Source organism: Eptatretus burgeri, chromosome 14 (genome assembly GCF_056783735.1).
Source record: "Eptatretus burgeri isolate ZD-2024b chromosome 14, Ebu_testis_v1, whole genome shotgun sequence".
Classification (NCBI taxonomy): domain Eukaryota; kingdom Metazoa; phylum Chordata; class Myxini; order Myxiniformes; family Myxinidae; genus Eptatretus; species Eptatretus burgeri.
In genome coordinates, this window is record NC_140974.1 from 31,958,256 (window position 1) to 31,981,116 (window position 22,861).

Consider the following 22,861-nt stretch of genomic DNA (forward strand, 5'->3'; position numbering starts at 1 on the left):
GATATTTATTTCATTATTATTTGTTCCAGATAGTCCTTCCCTTATGAATGGGTTTATGGGTTAATATGCATGGTGTGGAATTGGGTAGATTTGTTCCCTCCCCCCCCCTCTCTTTTATCTGAATTCCCTGCACGTGACTCACTCGCACAACCACGCATGCCAAGCATACATCTAATATGATATTTGTGCCAAATCCCACTTTGAATTGCGGTTCACGATCAAACTGACACCGCTCCAACCTTCACCACATTCTATCCACAAATGTTACAATGCTCACACAACATCAAGACTCAGTTATCACACCACTTCACTATAACGTTACCCAAGCTCATTATATATTTGCCATTGCTCGCCAACTGTGACACCTCAACCAGAACGAACCACCATGCCACTTCAACACGGTGAACCACCACGCCACAACTCACCCACCATGCCAACATGCCGTCTCTAACATCACGTCAACAACAGACGCCCGCCGCCACTTTTGAAGTAGCGGGAGTAATAAGCGCAATGTACCGACGGCAGACGCTTAAGACCTGGCCGTTCAGATGTCGTTCAGACGAAAGCCCCAGCACTTTGTTTGCTTGTGATTCCCATTGGGTGTCCAGCACATGTTCACACTCGGAAAGCGCAGCCAAATATTTTGGCACTTTGTTAAGTGTGGAGGACCATTACGTCGGTTCGTCTGGAGGTCAATGCCAGTCTTTTCGTGTCTGTGGCCTCGCTTGGGCGGTGCCGGCGCTGGAGGAATTGTGTGTGAACCAATGGGGGTGCTGTAAGTCCCAGTAACTCTACCTAGTGACCCTTTTGATCCAAATTCATGCTCCACCCCCAGCCAGGAACTATTTAAACAATGCATTCCAGACACAGGTAGAGGAGATCTCTTACTTTGGCTTGGTCGGCGGTACTTGGTGAAAGGCAGAACGGAGCTTGTGGAACGGAGCACTGGGCAAGCGAATAATCCCGGCACATTCACGAAAGCCAGGCCAATGAACATTTACAGATAATCTCCCACCCCACACATAAGCTGTCTTACACCTTCTGTCCCCCTTTTCCGTCTCGTCCACTGTGGACACACAAGCGCAGATGATGAGGGCAAGTCCCGAACAACCGTTATTTTCAGAGCGACCTCACAGGCATGCACCTCCTTCCAGTTTCTTCCCAGCACCTCACTTGCATCTCCTCAAATATGCACCATAGATACCACCAGCAATTCCTCCTCTTTCACCACTCCTCAGTGTTTGGGCAGTGCGAATTTGTCAACCCTGTTTGGTGAGCAAAGAGGTCAAAACCACCTCGTCCTTTTTCTTATCTTTATCCCTGATCTACCCTTCCTCGGAATGACCTTGATGGCACCTGTATTGTCATAACTAAGATTGTGTAAGTAGTAGTATCATGTTAGCTCTGCACTGTCTTTTGCCTTACTGCATAACTGTATATCTTTTGCCACACCACACCCATCTTGCATGTCCCTGCTGCACGAATCTTGCTTTAAAATAACCCCCCTTGTCTTGACCTGCCACATACCTTTCCTTGCACATTTATTTTAATAAATGTTCTGTGACTGCATTCAACCAGCTCGTAGTGTCCTTTCCTCCATTGATCTCACATAGTCTGCATGTTTGTTAGCTGGGAAGTTTTAGCCCACATGGTTTGCTCCCGTTAGCCAGCGCACTTGGCAGCTCTGCTTGGCTGCACATGATTAAGATAAGGCAAGTACGTATCGAGGGTACGAGCCACCCTTGATGCTGTCAATCCAATGGAAAGGTAATGCGTGTTGTAGTGGAACCCTGCCAGGATTGGTGGTACCATTCTGCGTTCGTGGTTGACAATCAACCCGCCGGACCGGAAGGAACCCGAGCACTTACCCTCGTGGCGAACCCCGAACCCTGGGCTGCAACAATATTTTTGCTTTGAATTCTTTTTTCGCTGCCACCCTTTGGCCGATCGATGCGAAACTTTAAAGATAGGAGAGACTCCCCATGGAGCATGTTTTATTCATAACTCTGACATAATAGGTTATATGGTCTGACAGCCATATTGGATTCAACGAGAAAAAAAATTGGACTTCTCCAAAACCGCTCAACGAAAAAAATTGAAACTTGGCACATGTCATAAACTCCCCCTGTGGTATATAGGGTAATGACGATGATATCAGTGAAGTGGTATTCCAACCATAATTGGTTGAATCGAAATCCTTATCTGAAAAATATGAAACTTCATATATTTCAACTGACCCGATATGAGTGAAGTATTAAATGTATGACATAATCGGTCACGTGGTCTGGTGCCCATATTGGATTGAAATCTTTTTTTAAAAATCTTCTCCAGAACCGCTTAACAGATCATTGCAAAACTTCATATATCTGAGCAACCAGCCAAGGGGATATAGTCATTTAGTAAGTTTTATTTTTTTTTTAATTTCATGTTCATCATCATTGAAGCAATTTAGTTTTCATGTGCACAAAATGGTGGTTAAATATCCCAATAAAATCGATCAATAAACCGATGGTATGGGTATACGAAACATAAAAGCACCATGTTCAGTTAACTATGGTATTTCTGTTCAGAATGGGCATGTGAGGCGAGACTACAGTGCCTTCAGAAAGTATTCACACCCCTTGACTTTTTCACATTTTGTTGTGTTGCAGCTTGAATTTAAAATGGATCAAATTGAGAATTAATTTTTGTCACTGATCTGCACATACCTCATAATGTCACAGTGGATTTTAAAATATTTTTTTCAACGAAATTTTTACAAATCAATTAAAAATGAAAAGCTGAAATGTCTTGAGTCAATTATTCAACCCCTTTGCTATGACACTCCAAATTGAGCTCAGATGCATCCAATATTCTTTGGTCTTCTCTACAACTTGATTGGAGTCCACCTGTGGCCAATTCAATTCAATGGACATGATTTGGAAAGGAGAACACCTTTCTATACAAGGTCCCACAGTTGACGGTGCATATCAGAGCAGAAACTCTACCATGAAGTCAAGGATCTGTCCATAGAATTGTGATGTGGCATAGATCTGGGGAAGGGTATAAAACAATTTATAGAGTGTTGAACATTCCTAAGATCATAGTGAGCTCCATTAGGAAATGGAAACAATATGGAACAACCCAGACTCTTACTCGAGCTGGCCATCTGACCATACTGAGCAACCTGGCAAGAATGAACTTGGTCAGAGAGGTGACCAAGAACCCAAGGACCATTCTGACAGAACTGCAGAGTTTCTTCGTTGAGATGGGAGAACCTGTTGGAAGAACAACAATCTCTGCAGCACTTTACATATCTATGCTTTATGGGAGAGTGGCCAGACGGAAGCCACTCCTGAGAAAAAGGCACATGACCAAAATGTTTTTATATGAATAAACCTAAGTATTATTATTATTGTTGTTATTACTAGTGCATGGCCGTACGTGCAAAAAAAAAAAAAAAAAAAACTCAAACCGCGTACCAGAAACCACACAGGCGGTTCCTTTGCTCTCGCGTGCCCGTACGTGCGTGGCCATACGTGCAAACCAAAAAAAAAAACTTTCAAACAACCACACAGGCCGTTCCTTCGCTCTCGTAAATGACGACTGGATCGGGGCATTGTGTTTATCTATAAATGCGCATAAGAAATCGAGAAATTATTCGAATACAGTAAGTCATCACTATCCGGAAGTGGTGCGTGCCCGTACGGAATGTTCACATCATTCCATGAATTATCGCGTGCATTGAAGTAACAACTGCTGTGATACTTACACAGAGTTAATTAAAATCAAGTTTACCTCCCTGTCTTTGCTTGCCTTGACATTCGCTGCCATTGACCATTGCCACTCCTCCGCCACTGTAACTAAATGGCGCCCTTTCCCCATTGGCCACGCCTACGCAACAACGTGTCTTGTCATTGGTTTGGTAAATAAATGGCCATAACTTTGAAAGCACTGGTCCGATTAATATCAAACCTTGAAAAGGCACATCCACAGGGCCCCAGCAATATACCTGGCAAGTTTCAATTAGATCGGACCAGTGGTTGTCGAGAAACAGCGGACACACACACACACACATTGTTGGAATTGTAGATTATTACTACTACTACTACCACTAGCAGAGTACCTGCCCTACACTTAATCTTGTTCCAAGCATGCAACACATTCTTGTGATGCATAACTTTTATTTTGGTGGTGTATAGGCAACTGACAGCTCTGTAGGCAAAAACAAACTGGTTTACGTGCATGAAGCAAAAACATACCTACTGCTTATAATTCAAAATACTTTGCTGCATTGGAAGATGTGGGGACATGGATATTGTACTGTAAATAGTGGAGACTTGTAATACCCTCCCCCACTTCGAGGCGAGTGCTACACGATACACATTTACAAAGAAAATTTGTGTCGTCCCCCTCACTCCTTTAGGACCACCAGCAAAATTCAAAACACTCCTATACATTATTTGAGGTAATACTGATCCTATGTAGCAAGTATGGATGTAATTTGCCCAGAACTGTGGGAGTAGTGTGACAAACAAATGCACAAACACCAGTCCGAGAATTTAAGTAAAGATTACCACAGCACGCTTGGAGTTTGCAAAGGCATGTGAAAAATTCTGAGAGCTTGAGGCAAAATATTCTGTGGTCTGATGAGGCGAAAATTGAACTCATTGACCTGAATGCAAAGCGCTATGTCTGGTGGAAACCAAGTACAGTTCGTCACCCATTTAACACCATCCTTACCATGAAGGATGGTGGTGGCAGCATCATGCTATGGGGATGCTTTTCAGCAGCAGACACTGGAAGAATTGTAAGGTTGGGGAGAACAATGAATGGAGCCAAATGCAGGCAAATCCTTGAGGAGAACCTGCTTCAGAGAACAAAAGACCCGAGACTGGTGAAGATTTACGTTCCAACAGGACGATGAACCCAATCATACAACGAAAGCAACACTAGAACAGCTTCAGAACAAGAATGTGAAAGTCCGTGAGTGGCCCAACTAATGGCCAGACTTGAATCCTTTTGAGAAGCTGTGGAAAGACTTGAGGATTGCTGTTCACCAACGCTCCTCATCCAAGTTGACAGAGCTTGAGCAAATCTGCAAGGAAGAATGGAAGAAACTCCCCAAATCCAGATGTGCGAAGCAATTGTAGACATACCCAAGAAGACTCAAAACTCTAATCGCTGTCAAAGGTGCTTGGACAAAGTATTGACTCCGCGAGGAGCGGGGGGAGGAGAAGGAGGAGGAATGCAGAGTGTTGGTGCTGCCTAAGCAGTCTCCTTGGCTATTTGGCACAATCCTGGATGGGTCGCCACTCCGTCACCGGATACCAGCAAGCTGGTCGGCGGTACTCATTTCACTGACCTCGGAAGGATGACAGGCCGAGTTAACCCCACCTGGTATTAATTCAATAGCTGAGCGGGATTTCAACTCTGGACCCTAGGATCCAAAGCCCACCACCCTAACCATTAAGCCAACACCAGGCATATGCTAACCCAAACCCTAACCATAATGTTATTATGAGGAACTGGGGGGGGGGGGGAGGCTGAATACTTGTCATAAATTGGATATTTGTTTCATTTTCAATAGATTTGTAAAAATTTCTGAAAACATGTTTTCACTTTGTCATTATGGGGTATTTTGTGTACATCGGTGCCAAAAATTTTTAATTTCATCCATTAATTTCAGGCTGTAGCAACAAAATGTGAAAAAGTCAGGTGGTGTGACTACTGTCTGAAGGCACTGTACGTGCTCTACCGAGTGCTGCTCTTGTCACTATCATCGTCTCACCATCCTTTGTAAAGCGATGATATTTTGTTTCCAAATGAAAAGTGCTACACAAGTGTATCGATGTGATTTAATGAAGTACGGGCTGTGTCTTTTGTACCAGGTGGACAAGAAAATGGAGGATGTGATGGCCAGTTCGTGCCATCACTCCACCTCCGCCTTGTGTGAAACTCAACTTTCTGCATTAAAAAAAAATCATTCATTCATTTTTACACTGGCTGATTGGTTCAGAGAAAGCAAAGCTAACTTATTGCTAATTGTACTTGATATTGACAATGAAGTGCCAGTTTCAATACTGTTAATGGCAAGGGTTTCAATTGTTCATTTTATGAAAGCGCACACAGTATTTCGTAACATGTTGAGTTCATTTTGAAAGTACCTGTGAAGCACCTGGGTCATAATGCTGGGATCCCATGTTCGTATATCAGATCAGGTGTTGCTATATCCATTATCTATTAATGTAATTTTATTGAATGTACAATTACGAAAAGACTGAGCATTGATTGCAGAACCGGGGTAAGTTGTTTAGGTTTCTGTAGATCTGGAAACCAGAAATGGACTCACGGACTCACTGACCTGCACCATTGAAATGGGAGTTTTCACTTCACTCCCTTTGTTTATGCAAACGAGGTGGTGGTTTACTGTCCACTTTACACAGGCTACGATATTACTACTTCCTTTGCTTTCAATATCCTTTGTTGTAATTTTCATTCAAATTGAGGTTAAAGTATTGTTGTTAAAAGGACTCCCATGGGTTAATAGATCCATAATATAACATTTAGTTCTTGTTTTCGATAAGTGTATAGTAATAAAATGTAATGTGATATATTGTCACCATTACGTTTAGAAAGACACTTGGAACTTTCCATAATGTCTCTGTTTAGAATTATCAACCCCTTTGATCCCAGTTATTTAATGTTTCTATCCTCTGTTATCTATCTTAAATAGTCATCTTAAAAGTGCTCGCTAGGTCTTGCAGCATGAGTTTTAGTGGGAGAATGGACAAGCGCCGTCAACGGCGGTTGATTTACCTCAAGGCCCTGTCACACCTTGATTTAGCCAGCGTATGCCGACGCATGAAAAATTTGTCTAAAACGCTGGCACACTTCGAATACGTTATGGGTAAGTTTTGTATATGTCGTCGTATGCTGGCATACGTCGTAGTACGCCGAGCTCGTCGACAAATTTTAACATGCTTGAAATTTTTCGACGTATGCCAGCGTATGACTCACACGTTCCGCATACGCTGGCTATAAGTTGTAGGCACGTTACGTGATCGTTGACACACGTCAACACGTTACTTGTAAGTTACTCATAAGTCGAAACACATCGAGGTAATGTTCAGCATACCCGAAACATATTTCTAACCCATGAGTAATGTGTTGTAGGCACGTTACGCGATCGTTGACACACGTCGACACACGTTACTTGTAAGTTACTCATAAGTCGAACCACGTCGAGGTAATGTTTCGCATCAGTGTTCCAGACTCCGTTTTTTTTTTTCTTCGATATGATGGTGATGTTGACACTTCGATTTCTAGTGTAGTTATAATATAATATAATTAATAGGCTGCCGCTCAACGATATAAATCATAACCGCACTAGAAATCAAAGTGTCAACATCACCGTCATACCGAAGAACAAGAAGAAGAAAAAAAAAAAAAACAGGGAGTCTGGAACACTGACGCTAAACATTACCTTGACGTGTTTCGACTTACAAGTAACGTGTGTCAACGATCGCGTAACGTGCCTACAACTTATGGCCAGCGTATGCAGAACGTGTGTCATACGCTGACATACGTCGAAAAATTTTCAACATGCTGAAAATTTGTCGACATATTCGGCGTAATACGACCTATGCCAGCGTGCTTCAGCGTATACAAAACTTACCCATAACGTATTCGACGTGTGCCAGCGTATTCGTCAAATTTTTCATTCGTCGGCATATGCTGGCTAAAACGTCAAGGTGTGACAGCGGCTTCACACTTCGATGTCTCGTGCAGTCATGATTTGAATCATCGAGCCGCAGCTTTTTAATAGGCTACGCCACGTGATCGTCGGCGATACGCTGCCGCGCTATGCATAAGTTAGACTATTGTTGGGCATAGGTTGTGACTGCCAACAACATGCTCAGCATTCATTGATACAAGTTATCTATATGTTATCGAAACGTTCTGTGTACGTTAATAATACGTTGTGCATACGGCCAACTCGTTATGAATACATCCAAAACTGGAAAAAAAAACATCAATAGTTCAGCGTACGCCAGCGTTTTACATACATTTTGATACCTTGCTATACGCTGGCTAAAACGTCAAGGTGTGACAGGGCCTTCAGAGAGCTCGAGGTGCTGTGGTTATCGCCAAGTCACCCCACCAACCAGGCCGATCCACAATTAATGTTGAGTGAGAGCGGAGCAGCACAACACCTCATCAAAGACGCACGTGCCTGAGCTGATAAAAGGCAAGTGCACCGTAAGAAAGAAGAGTAGTTTGCCTTGTCTCAGGCCCTGCTCGCTGCACCAAAGCCTGTGGGCGAAAATGTCTGTCATGTCCACGAATGAGCCACGTCTTTCTCATTCCTCAGCCAGCATTACAGGACGACTTGCCAGCCCCCGGCCTTGACTGGGATTTCTTGCCAGGCTCTGCCTTGGGTTTGTCTGACAATCTTTGTTGTCTAAGTCTTTGTCATTTCCCAATGTCAATCTCCTGTGGTGTGTGTCTGATGGGCCCAAATAATTCAGGAAAATTGAGGAATCTCGTTTGTTGGTTGGCATTATGGGCCCATATTGGTGGGGGTTAAGTATTTTATTGTTGGTTGTATCATTTATATTTTTGCCTTGCTTCATTCTTGTTTCATTTACCAGTGCCATTTGCTTGCGAATAAATATACTTTGTCTCAGGGTGAATTCCGCCTGGTCTGGCTGCTTCGTTTGATGGTTTGGACTGGTTGGGGTGTGGTTCAAACTGCTTAGACTGCGTCACGTGACCTTACGGATTGCTCAGCCAAATTGAAGATGGGCATGGGCGTCTAGCGGCGTGGCACCTGGTTAATTCCGCCGCCCCACGAGCAATGTAACTTGGCAAGTAGGCCTGGGAACTTGCTCAGGGGCGTGGACTTAGCTGGTGGATGTGGTCGCATTGACAAGACCTGCAGGACTCGAAATGGGCAACTGGAACGGACCTGCGGCTGCAACAGTTATTTTGGTCTGCATGTAGCAATTTCTCGGATGAACGTGATTCACTGCAATGTTCCTACTTGAGGTGATGGAAAGAAAAGGCTGCCTGTTGGTTTGCTAGTGCAAGTGGTTGGATTGTTCAACACGTGACAAATAATTCGAGGAAACGCATCTTAAATTATAAAAGAACTATAGCTGCATGTCTTGTCCATCTATTGTTTTCTTCCTTAACCATTGTGAGTCATCTTAGTTGAAAGTAATGGTTGCCTGTGTATGTGTGTGTTTGAATCGGTGGCCAACTCACCTGATCCACCACTCGAAAGAGTGGCCCTTCCACTTTTGTTCTTGCCGTCTGTACATTTTGAGCGGTTGTATAATCTCTGCTGTGTACATGTACTTGCGTTTGTCTGCCAGCAAGCCGTGGCCTGCCTTGAGCTTGTCTCGCAGCCATCCTTGCTTGCGGACTCTCTAAGCTACATTCCGGTCGCAGTTGGAATTCCGCTGCGGTGGCACTGCTGTAAGCTCTTAACGCCACCCGAGCTGCCTTCCTGCCACCCCCCAACCTCTTTCCCTCCTGCCTCCCCCTGAATTTTATAAACCTTTGCCTTGCTCTCTTTTGTCTTTGTTCTCTCTCCTGCTCATAGACTGCGTGTTCTTGTTTGTACACTTGACATAAAGGTGGAAATCTACCACTAGCTTAGTTATTTTATTTTTACTTCAGTCAGCTCGTTCTCTTCATAATGTAAGTTTCCAGAGTGGAAAACCAATACTTTGATTAAAACCACATACAACCATATTTCATTCATTCATTCATTTATTGTACAACAACTACAAGGAGTAATCACTTCTTGTAGGTTTGCTATGGCTGTGCAGTTCTGTTAACTTGTTTTGTATTTTTATTTATGGAGTGTGGAAGAGGAACGAGAAAGTGGACAAGGAATTCATAAGTTGCTGTTTAACTTGAGCAGACTGAAAGTTATTTCTGATTGAGGTTGTGCCTCCATGGAAAAGTCTGGTGACAAGGCCCCCCCCAACCCTCCTTACCCTCCCCCCTCCCTCCGCATCTACTGTGTCAACTCTAATCTCAGAATAACCATATGTTTTAATCTTGACTATTCCGAAGGCAAGGGACCAGCCCAGCTGAGTAACACGTCACGTGTACTCCATTCACTCAGCATCACCTGTTGTGGTATAGGAAAATGTGAATCATTAATTTTATCACCGTTTTGCTTGATATACCTGTCAAATTGTTTGTTTCCCCCACCCACCATGGAAATGCTTACAAGGGTAAATGGCGATCTGCACTGTCCACCTGTCATTAGATGCTGTAAGCTGTATGATGTACCAATCGTTGCTCTTGACCCGGTGTCTCACGATGCATTTAATTATTTTTAATCCTATTGTTCACCTGATTTTTGGCTGCATTGCTATCTCGGCTTTTAAGATATTTGTACTCGTTTTGAAAACACCTTGCATCGTTGAGAACGTGTCACTTCACTGGTCGACACCTTACCTTGCTCTCAAAATATTTCAGGTATTTGCAGAATTGAGCTGACGGATATTTAAAATTTCCGTGTCCACATCCAAGATGGTTCGATTAGATGTGCAAGAACAGACCACATAAAGCTGGTCACTGTAATCCTTTTTAAAAGCACTCTTCTCGAAGCAAATGACTAAACCGTTGATGTCATTATTGGCATGAAGACACTTTAGGTTGAAGCGAAAAATCGAGGTGTGTGTGCGTGCGTGCAAGTAAAGGTTACTCTGTAGAAGTGCACCAGTTGTACTATTTATTTGAAAGCCCCATAAAAATGTAGTCGACAATAATCCATAACTTCCCTTTTCCCAATCGTCCATCTCCAATTCCCCCTTTCATTAATATTGCAACGAGTCCCGAACGTCAATTTGTCCAATCAGAAGCGACTCAACCCATGGGCCGATTGAACTGTTTAAATTAACTGGAGTAACGGATCGATAAGTTATTGAATGACAACAAAAGCAATGAAGTTTAATTTAAATTATGAACTCTTTAATACACAAGTTCCAACAAGTTCATAATCAAAATACAGTGTACCGTGCATGTAGACAAACCAAGAAATTTACAAATGAGCAAAAAAATCCGCACGTTTTCTGGAATGTTAGGGTTCATTTTTGCATTATTTTCTTCGTTTTCACGTCATCTATCTATAATTCCAGGTGTGTGTTTCTGTGTCTGTGTCTGTGACCGCTGTTTCTCGACAACCACTGGTCCGATCTAAATGAAACTTGCCAGGTGTATTGCTGGGGCCCTGTGGATGTGCCTTTTCAAGGTTTGATATTAATCGGACAAGAGCTTCCCAAGTTATGGCCATTTATTTACCAACCAATGACAGGACACGTTGCTGCGTAGGCGTGGCCGATGGGGGAAGAGAACCTCAGCCGCGTTCACAATTATGGGTTAAAACGTACGGACTTCTGGACAGTGATGACTTCGTGTATTCTAATAATTTCTCGATTTCTTATGCGCATTTATAGATAAACACAATGCCACAATCCAGTCGTCGTTTATGAGAGCAAAAAACGGCCTGTGTAGTTGTTTGAAAAAAAAATTTTTGCACGTCGGTTTTTTTTTCTTTTCCTTTTTTTTCTCTTCTCTTCTCTTTGTGTTTTTCCTTGCGATGACATTGCGAAAAGGCAAAATACGTTTGCGCTAATTGAATAATTGGCCATTAAAACGAAATTGCGAATAATCGTAACTGCGATATGCGAACTTCCGGACAGTGAGGACTTCACTTCCGGACTTCCGGATAGTGATGACTTACTGTATTTTCTCGATTTTTTTTTTCTCGATTTATCGACTTACTGTATTCTTTCTTTCTCGATTTCTGTACTTTCTCGATCTCCTCGATTTCCTTAAACACAATGCCCCAATCCAGTCGTCATTTACGACAGCGAAGGAACGGCCTGTGTGTTTGCTTGAGTTTTTTATTTTTTATTTATTTTTTTTTTGCTTTGCACGTACGGGCACGCGAGAGCGAAGGAACGGCCTGTGTGGTTGTTTCTGGCAAGTGGTTTTAAAGTTTTTTTTTTTTTGTTGTTTTTTTGTTTTTTGCTTTGCACGTACGGCCACGCACTTTTGGGCACGTACTAGTATTATTAAATAAAGTGTTGGTCAAAAATGTTGATTTTTTAAAAATATATATTAATTTATGCATTTTGGGAAATATTTTGGCATGGATTAAGTCATTTTACTGTTAGAAATGGCTAAGAATGCAGGATAGACCTGAGAGGGAACCTCCTGCATCAGAGGCCCATCTCAGGGCCCTGGAACCCCGGCCTGTAGTGGTCAGATCCAAGACTGGCAATATTTGAGACCTGAAACTAAAAAAAAATGCGTGCGTGTGTGCTCTCACCTAATTGTAAATTCATTTGTTGCATACTCTGTTTTTAAATACTTGATATGGGCTTCCATAAAGGAACAAAATCAATGCCTCACAAGTCAAATAATTAGCACCTTGTTTGAAGTTATCGCATCACAAGTGTCAGGATAACACCAATTTATTTTTACGTGGAATGGTTCCGGATATCACCTGGAATGGATGTCGTGCATTCGATATCAGATTTTGTTGCTTTTGTTGAGGCCGAAGGTCGCATAACCCGCTATGTTATTTATTTTTATGCCTTCTGCTATGCCTTCTGTTATTTATTTTTATTGGGTTGGTTACTTGTGAGAGTAAAATTCTTAACAGGATGTTTTTTTTCTGGTTGATTTAGCCCATTATAGGTTTTTCCCAGCCATCTTATTGAAAGGTTTCATGAAAACCTTGTCTATCCTTTTCTGCCCCCTCCCGACCACCCCCCCCCCCGGCCAACCAATGAGACGGAGTGTTGGTAGGAGACAGGCGAACAATGTATGAAATATTATAAATTGGATACCATACAATCACCACATAAAGAGAAAATGTTTTGAATGACTGCAGGTCAGATACTCACTAGAATGTGGAAAACTATCACGAAATACTGATGAACCAAAAGAGGTAATTATTACAGCAAATCTTCTGAACAGATATTTCAGAGATTTACATGGGATCGAGAAACTCGGATTCACTGTTTAACTGTCTATTACAAACAACGAAGTATCGGCTGGAGGCCCCGCGCTCGTTCCACAACTTCTAAGTTGGAGGCCTTGGCCATGTCTTCTCTCTCGGGATTCTGAGGGAATAATTGTGATTATCAAGAATAGTTTTGAAGACGCATGACGTGGGAAGCTCAGGCAATCAATGTTGCTGCTTTCAGACATTTCATAACTCTCAAACAGCAAAAGTGTTTGGATGAGAGAAGATGAGCTTCAACGAGGGGAGCTTTCAAGCTTGAGGGCAACGGATGCTCGAATAGGTCTCCAACCATTAAAACGAGTTTGGAGACTTACTTGAAGCAGTGTTGACCCTGAAGAGAGAGTATGATGTACTGAAAACAAAATGATTGTCATCTTCGACCTGGACATTTTATTCAGACATGAAACATTGCTGCCAACCCTCAAGCTGGAGAAATACCTTTGTTTATTAACCTCCGTCATCTTCGAAGATGGATTGAGGTTACTGTTTTCACCCCTTTCTGTTTGTTTGTTTGTTTGTTTGTGAACAGTATTACGGAAAAACTCCTTGACGAATTTCGACGAAACTTGGTGGGGGGGGGGGGTTAGGTATGGTCCAAGGATCATGCCATTAAATTTTGAACTTGGTCCCCCCCCCCCCAAAAAAAAATTGTTAGAGAAATTTTTTTTTTTGCATTTCTACATGTTTTAAGTGATTTCCGACCCCCCCCCCAAAAAAAAAATAGAGAAATATATATTTTTTGCATTTCTACATGTTTTAAGTTTTTGCACGTCGTTTAAACGACGTTTAAAAACATTTTTAAAGTTTAAAAACATTTCTACATGTTTTTAAGTGATTTCCAACCCCCCCTCCCAGAATTGTTACCCCCCCCAAAAAAAGGATTTTTTTTTTTGCATTTCTACATTTTTTAAGTGATTTCCAACCCCACCCCCCCAAAAAAAAATTGTTATAGGAAAAAAAAAATTTTGCAACTTTTTTTTTCAATAAAATTTCGATTTCTTTTTTTTTGCATTTCTACATGTTTTAAGTGATTTCCAACCCCCCCCCCCCACACCAAAAAAAATGGAGAAAAGAACTATAACTCTGTCAGCACTGTTGACATCATATTTAATGAATAAGATATAAGGTTCACTTGAGAGACCCAGCAGTATTGGCGGCGGAGGTTTTGCACTCTCCCGAGTGCTCCCCCTCTAGTTAACCTCTGCCATCTTCGAAGATGGATGCAGGTTACTGTTTTCACCCCTTTCTGTTTGTTTGTTTGTGAACAGTATTACGGAAAAACTCCTCGACGGATTTCGACGAAACTTGGTGGGGGGGATTAGATCTGATCCAACGATCATGCCATTAGATTTTGGACTTGGTCCAAAATCCAATATGGCCGCAATGGTGGCCATTTTGAAAAAATATTTGAATTTTTTTTTTTTTGCATTTCTACATGTTTTAAGTGATTTCCAACCCCCCCCCCCCCCCAAAAAAAAATTGTTAGAGAAAAAAAAATTTGCAACTTTTTTTTCAACAAAATTTCGATTTCTTTTTTTTTGCATTTCTACATGTTATTAGTGATTTCCAACAAAAAAACATGCCAAAATTATAATTGCGGCTGATTTTGGAACTTCAGGTGGATATACCCACGTAAAATCAATTTCTGTCTCAAGGAATCTAGTCATGACGAATGAATCGAGTATGTAAAAGTTAAAAGGGAAAGTTGCAAACTATAACTCTGTGAGCACTGTTGACGTCAAATTGAATGAATAGGATATCAGGTTCACTTGAGTGACCGAGCAGTATTGGCGGCAGAGGTTTTGCACTCTACCGAGTGCTCCCCCCCCCCCCCTCGAGTTAACCTCCGCCATCGAAGATGGATGGAGGTTACTGTTTTCACCCCTCTGTTTGTTTATTTGTTTGTGAACAGTATTACGGAAAAACTCCTCGACAGATTTCGACGAAACTTGGTTGGGGGGGGGGTAGGTATGGTCTAAGGATCATGCCATTAAATTTTGGACCTGGTCCAAAATCCAATATGGCCGCTATAGCGGCCATTTTGAAAAAATATTGAATATTTTTTTTTGCATTTCTACATGTTTTAAGTGATTTCCAACCCCCCCCCTCCAAAAAAAAAATTTTTTTTGCAACTTTTTTTTCAAAATTTCGATTTCTTTTTTTTGCATTTCTACATGTTTTAAATGATTTCCAACCCCCCCCTTAAAAAATGTTGGAGAAAAGAACTATAACTGTCAGCACTGTTGACATATTTAATGAATAAGATATAAGGTTCACTTGAGTGACCCAGCAGTATTGGCGGCGGAGGTTTTGCACTCTCCCGAGTGCCCCCCCTCGAGTTAACCTCCGCCATCGAAGATCTGAGGTTACTGTTTTCACCCCTTTCTGTTTGTTTGTTTGTTTGTTTGTGAACAGTATTACGGAAAAACTCCTTGACGGATTTCGACGAAACTTGGTGGGGGGGGGGTTAGGTACGGTCCAAGGATCATGCCATTAGATTTTGGACTTTGCCCCCCCCCCAAAAAAAAATTTAGAGAAAAAAAATTATTTTTTGCATTTCTACATGTTTTAAGTGATTTCCAACCCCCCCCCCCAAAGAAAATTTAGAGAAAATTTTATTTTTTTTGCATTTCTACATGTTTTAAGTGATTTCCACCGCCCCCCAAAATTGTTGAGAAAAATTTTTTACAACTTTTTTTCAACAAAATTTCGATTTGGTTTTTTTGCATTTCTACATGTTTTAAGTGATTTCCAACCCTCCCCCCCCCCCCCCCGAAAAAAAAATTGTTGGAGAAAAGAACTATAACTCAGTCAGCACTGTTGACATCATATTTAATGAATAAGATATAAGGTTCACTTGAGTGACGCAGCAGTATTGGCAGCGGAGGTTTTGCACTCTCCCGAGTGCTCCCCCTCGAGTTAACCTCCGCCATCGAAGATGGATGGAGGTTACTGTTTTCACCCCTTTCTGTTTGTTTGTTTGTTTGTTTGTTTGTGAACAGTATTACGGAAAAACTCCTCGACGGATTTTGACGAAACTTGGTGGGGGGGTTAGGTCTGGTCCAAGGATCATGCCATTATATTTTGGACTCGGTCCAAAGTCCAATATGGCCGCTATGGCGGCCAATTTGAAAAAATATTAGAATTTTTTTTTTTTTTGCATTTCTACATGTTTTAAGTGATTTCCAACCCCCCCCCCCCAAAAAAAAGAAATTGAGAAAAAAAATTTTGCAACTTTTTTTTTCAACAAAATTTCGATTTCTTTTTTCTGCATTTCTACATGTTTTAAGTGATTTCCAACCCCCCACCCCAAAAAAATTTAAAGAAAAAAAAATTTTGCAAATTTTTTCAACAAAATTTCGATTTTTTTTTTTTTTTTTTTTTTTTTTGCATTCCAACATGTTATGTGATTTCCAACAAAAAAACATGCCAAAATTATAATTGCGGCTGATTTTGGAACTTCAGGTGGATATGCCCACGTAAAATCAATTTCTGTCTCAAGGAATCTAGTTATGATGAATGAATTGAGTATGTAAAAGTTAAAAGTAAAAGGGAAAGTTGCAAACTATCTCTGTGAGCATTGTTGACGTCAAATTGAATGAATAGGATATCAGGTTCACTTGAGTGACCTAGCAGTATTTGCGGCGGAGGTTTTGCACTCTACCGAGTGCTCCCCCTCTAGTTTATCTGTTGTATTCCCATCAGCAGCCTTCTACGTGCTCCGGATGGAAATGAACGATGTGATGTATTATGAGCTAAATATTTGTTAAGTTTGTTATTATGAGGTAAATACTGATTGTCAAATTTTGTCAAATCCAGAGGGCTAATCAAATTGAACAAAGTGAAAATGTAGTTTGATTTGTGTTGTGCATTTGCACCCGGCAGGCATGACTGAACTCGTGGACATTGGACGTCTAGTTTTGTGGATGGCACCGTTTGGGGGATCCTTCGACCCGCAAGCGTGGAGCCGTGAGATGTCAAAGCATTTCACCTCTGATGTTTCTTCTTCCATTTTTTTTTTCAGGACGTGCGTGGCCTGCGAGAACAAATCAGCCGCGTAAAGCGACAGGACCGAGTGCCGCTGGTCCTGGTTGGGAACAAGGCGGACCTGGCCGGGCCGGGTGGCGAGCGGGAGGTTTCGGAAGGTGAAGGCCGGGCGCTGGCTCGCGAATGGGGCTGCCCCTTCCTCGAGGCTTCTGCGAAGACGAGACAAGGGGTGGACGAGCTTTTCGCCGAGATTGTGCGGCAAATGAGCTACATTGGTGTGACTGAAAACCGCGAACAGTGTTGTCATTGCCTGCTTCAGTGACGGTGAGGGTTTAGCCTTATGCCACACAAGTCCAGTTTGCCATCGATTCATTCCTTACAGTGCATGTCTGTACATCCATAAGAAAAAGTCTGAAATCGTTTGTGTAGATAACAACCTTGCTAGAAACTTTATCGTGACATGGTTTTTAGATGGCACACGTGTAATTTTCTGTTCTACTCAAACATCTCTCCTTGCTTTCACTCTGTTGGCTCTTTTGTCCTCAGTCACCTGATCTCTTTGCCTGAAAAGGTTGAACCATTTGCAACTAGACCTTAAATGGCATTGACACTGACATTTGAAGTATACTCAGCTGATTTATTAGGAAGGAGACAATCGGGTTCAAGCATGAATACCAAGATTAATCTGCCAGTGATGAACCGTCCAAATTGTGTCCAATTATGTGAGTTAATGAAATAGATGATTATAGAGTTTATTTATAGCCATTCCTCTTCTCAAATCCTCATGATTCTGGCTTAGAAATTTTGATGTCATGCTTCAAAAGCTGGCTTGAAGCTTCCAAAGTGGTTCGACAAGTCTTCTTGCTTCAACATGGTGTTGAGAGACTTATCGTTGCAAAAGTGGTGTGTGCGTATTCTCGCGTCGATCTTGCACAAAAGTGGTATTGGTCACTTTTGTCACTTGACGCTACCGCATGTTTTTTTGTTTTTTTTAACTGTTGTTCCCTTCATCGCAACCGTGGTTATGTCATTGAGCACATTCTCCATTAGGTAAACTTGTACGTGCTCACTAAGGTCATCCCGTAGCCTGCTCCAGCAGCCTTGTACAAACTGTGGTGGGACAGTGAATTACCGACCGTTAATTGGAGATCGTGATCCTTCCTATTCTGCCATTCAACATGCTCCTGAATCCTCACCTTTGGCACCTCTGCCTTCTCGGGCCCTGTTCTCGTTTCCTCCTCTATCTCAGATGTGAAAAGAGCCCTGCCTTTATGAGCCTTGTGCATTCCTCAAAAGATAATCATTTCCATGGAACACTTCCTTAATGTTTCGTCTCAAGTTTCATCAATGTGGATAATCTCATTTTGGGTTGGGACAATTTCAGTTTATGAGCTATCTCATATTCTGACTTTTAGAAGGATTAGTCAGATTTTAAATGTTAATTATTCTCCTAATTTTGTCCTGTTAAAAAAAATGAGATACCTAAAAAAAGTTCACAGATTTGTTCGTTTACGAGGGCCGATCAGAAAGGTTCAAGCCTAACCTGCTTGCGATTTATGGTGGGGCTGATGTTTATTTGTAAACAGCCATTGAAACATGTTTCGACAAGATGGGTGCCCAGAATGTTGACTGCTGATCAAAAGAGAGGTCGACTTGACATTTCCAGGTAACTTGAGTATTGTGAAGCAAATCCAGAAAACATCATGATCAGGATTGTGATTCACGATGAGTCTTGGATTCACCACTTTGAACCTGAGACCAAACAGCAGAGGTTACAGTGAAGCACACGTTTCCCGCCTCCACAGAGATTCGAGATAGCATCAGCTGTTTATGGCATGGATGACCGTTACAATGAACGATCTCCCGAAAGGAGACCATCCTGATGAACTGCAGAGGATTACAAGAAGCCATCAACAACTAGGCAATGTAAAGTCGAGTCGAAGAGTGTTGTTTCTCCCGGACGACGCATCACCCCAAACAGTCTAGGTTGTGGTGATCACAACGATCAACGGTGGCTTCAAGCTACTTTCTCCACCAGTCCGTTCACCAGACTTCGCTCCTTCAGATTATCCATGTTTTCCAAGTTCAAGGAAGAGTTTTGATGATGGTGATGAGATTGTCACAGAAGTCAAGTTTTTGGACAAGCAAAACAACTGTTTCCACAAGATGAGTACATCCAAGCTGTAGAAGCACTGGATCAGGTACATTGAACTAAAGTTGGACGATGTTAAAGTTAAAAAAGACATAACGAAAAGCAAATCTTGTTTTGTTTATATCTGGCCTTTGTCTGTCGAAGATAACTTTCTGAACACCCTTCGTATCCAATCATTCCTTGTCGCCCTCTTCCATTTGATTGCCAATGTTGATGCTATTATCCACATCTACCAAAGAAAGATTTTTGGAAAATTATTCTGCTCTTGATTTCTAAAACGTCTTTGTTTTTCAGTATCGTGGGACAAATAGCTGCTCCGTTTACTTCCTTGTTCCCATAATAGTGCCGTTGTGTAGAATAAAATGCAAGACAGCAAAGCTATACCGCATGACCTTATTTTAATTGTTTGGATCATTTGCATTGCTCCCGCCTCACGGATGTCACCAGCACAGAAGATTCGGATTTTCAGAAATCTGAAACACGAGGCTATCTCGACGTCGTTTAATTATTTTTCTTTGTATGCCCTGGTAAGGGAATTGTAAATGTCTTGTTAAATGTAAATGATGCCGGATTGCTACAGCTGGACGTTTCGGGGTGCTCATAAGAATGTACACGGTACAATGCAAAGCAATTTCGTCCTTTGAGTGTTGAGCGGTGTGTAATGCTGATCGTGGTGTCGAAATCACATGCGAGCAGACGGGGGCGCTTTTGGTGGAAATATTCGGCGAACGACGTTGGATCTCTGGTCTCGGCAATAAACATGAACTGCTTCTTCAGCTGGATTCTGTCTCCATCTGTGTGCCTCAGTCCCCTTCATTTTATTTCCCTTCATCTCTCTCAAAGCGTTTTGGTTTCCTGAAAATTCTTATCCATTTCTCTTCCACCCTTTTACCTTTGTTTTCCAGCCTCCCCCCCCCCAACGTGTCACCCCCTCCTCCCCCTGCTACCCTCCTGTCCTTTTATAATGAAGTGATGGTGACCAAATTTTAACCCAACATTTCCCTTCAAGTTTCCCTGCATGGAACAGCCTTTGCTGAGGCCGTTTAGGTTCTTGGCAGATAATTCAAACTTGGACAGATTTATTTGCGATAGTTATGTTACTAACATGAAGTTATTATTAGAATTTTGGGGTGACTTGCTAGCAGCCACCACTTCCTGTTTTTTATCCATTTTACTTTTCCATGGTGGCATTGCAGTCGAGCAAACTGCATATCATATTAACTACAGAGGTTGGTTATTTAATAGAAACACATCGGTACCGACTGGCACGGTCACTCCTCTACGTTCCTTGTTTCAGGTTTGCAGGAACCAAAAATGGCACAGGAGATTGAAACCCGAAGCACCAGGACAGCACCAGGACGGCGGGAGAACTTGTTGCAATCAGGACTGCCTTGTAAACTGTGACTTTTAAAAACCGTCTTCTTCTCTGTTTGTGGTTCTCGCAGAGCGGAACGTCAAGCTTTAGGACATTAGGGAGTGCGGCTGCTCTGTTGTCTGAAGCTATGACATCTTTATTATCATTAGATTCTTTCTTTCCTGCTCTTTTCAATGTGCACCGTGCTGTGGTGGTCTTTGGGGACTAGTTGCTGTAAATGAAGCTTCCTCTTTTCTCGCCGACCTCCGGACGCTGCTACCACTCGACCCACTCTTCCTCTCCCACTGTGAACCCTCTCCATCCCCTCACCCCCAACGTCTGCCCTCTCCTTGCTTCCTTCCTCTGTTATGCCCCCATTTCCCCCTCCTGTCTGGGAATTTTGTTTTTGTGAGGCCGACATTATCGCACCTCCCAGGAGGGAGCAGCTCGAGGCCCAGCTAACGGAGCCCTGAGGTGCCGGAGATCCCCAAAGTGTGCACGGTCATGTTGGTCGTGCTCCCGGCGTCGTCCCCACCATGCCAAGCTCAGTGTTAAGCCTAGGAGTAAACAATTATGCGTCGTTTTGTTGTTTGTTTCTTTTTGCCGCAACTTACATTCCGTAAATGATACAGGTACAATGTTTGCTACCCCTTTGTGCATATTCTTCATATTCCTCTTTGTACTTTGCTCTTCTGGCCATCGGATAGCAACGAGACTACTGGGTAAGTGTTGTGGTGAATATGGAACCCGCTAATCCTGTAAGCAGAGTTGCCCTCGTGCATCGTTACTCGCAATTTTTATCTTTTATTCGACGAAGTGTTTCTGGGTGGGTGCTTTTTTTATGCAAATGCTCTTTGCTCATCTTTTATTTTATTTCTTTCCCCATATTTTGCCTCATTGCATGTTAGTCGTAATGTGATATGATGTAAACTTGATTAAAGGTGTTTTAATAGTTTTTTTTTTTTTTTTCCAAGTGCCATATCACCAACAGACAGTGGAGGGTCCACCAGATTTAGTATGTTGTTGCAAAAAGATGAATAAAATTGTAATTATTTCCACTTCCTCTACCAGTTAGCAAACATGTTTTTGATGTGGTGTTGCTGTGTGAGTTTGAGGTACAGGTTAAGGTTCTTCAGATAAACTATTACAATCGCTGTAAAGTGAACCTGCCGATTTAATGTTACTCGTCAAAAGGTGTTTCCCCGCTCCCCAGTTCTCCAAAAAGGTCGAGCACCAAACACACGACTTTTCCAATGGCATTAAGCTCGCCCACCACTGGGAAGCATGAGACCTTCCTGGATATCACGAAGCAAGGACACGAGTCGACAAATGGACCGTAAATTGTGCTAGGATGGGAATAGTATAAACGATCGAAGTGAGATGTGGTTTTTGCCATTCGTTAATCTTCCATTAATGCTTAAGCTGTAGTTTCCCAAACCGGTTCTTTGGGGTCCAGTTAGATTCCTGGTAATGACTTCCTCGCATTCCTGAGAAATGGCTATTGCTGCCGATGCAGTGCCCTTCCTCAATCGGACAGGGTAATTGTAATTTGTTCAGGGTGCTGGAGATAACATGCCTACTTGTTACAAAAGACACCAAGCGATCTTTAACATCCACCAACGACCAGTACTTCCACTGGTCCTCCTGCTTAACGTCTCTCCAATGGATGGCACCTATATTGATGCCTATTCCAACATGTGAAACACGAGGATGATTGTTTGTAGCTGGGTTGAGATTCGAAACCAGGCGACACAGCTCAGGGGTGAGTGTGTATGCCTTGAGGTAATCTTGTCAGCCAATTGGTGTTGCAGGTCAGCAAATAGAAAAAACAAAAATCAGGGTGGCCAACATTCTATTTCTAACTCTATTACGTACCATCCACAAACAAAACAGGTATTTGTGAGAACATGCTTGTCTAATGTATACCTATTGTATTGCTTTTATAGAGTTGGAAGGTATAATTCACTCCTCTGAGCTGTTGAGTCTGGATTTGAATCCAAACTCAGCTATTAACTCTCATCCTGATGTGAGGCATCAATGTGTGTGCCATCCATTGTGGTGGTGGTGGAGGGGGGGGGGTTAAGCTGGAGGACCCGTCTGCCAACACTGCTGGTTGACTGATGTTAAATATCCCACAGTCTTTCATGAAAAGTTGGCAAGTCATCACCAGCATCCGGAACAGATTACTAATTCCTGGCATGACTAATGGAAGTGTTTCCTGGCATGACCTGGCAAACAACTGAACTGCCAGGCCCAACCCAAACCGCCACGGTGCTCATTGCAAGTTTTAATATTGATAGAGATTTGCATTTGAAGATAACCGGGTGTA

The 22,861-nt window shown here is 42.3% G+C and overlaps 1 protein-coding gene across 1 annotated transcript in view; it reads left to right on the top strand.

Annotated features, from left to right (window-relative positions):
• LOC147012903 (ras-related protein Rap-2c-like) overlaps positions 1-21,593 on the top strand; it is a 60,533-nt gene extending 38,940 nt beyond the window's left edge. Inside the window, exons 3-4 of the mRNA XM_085854242.1 lie at positions 17,064-17,350; positions 20,476-21,593. Of these exons, the coding sequence (XP_085710368.1) occupies positions 17,064-17,348 (285 nt within the window). The 3' untranslated portion in view covers positions 17,349-17,350; positions 20,476-21,593. The remainder of the gene's footprint in view (positions 1-17,063; positions 17,351-20,475) is intronic.
• The last annotated feature ends 1,268 nt before the right edge of the window (positions 21,594-22,861 follow it).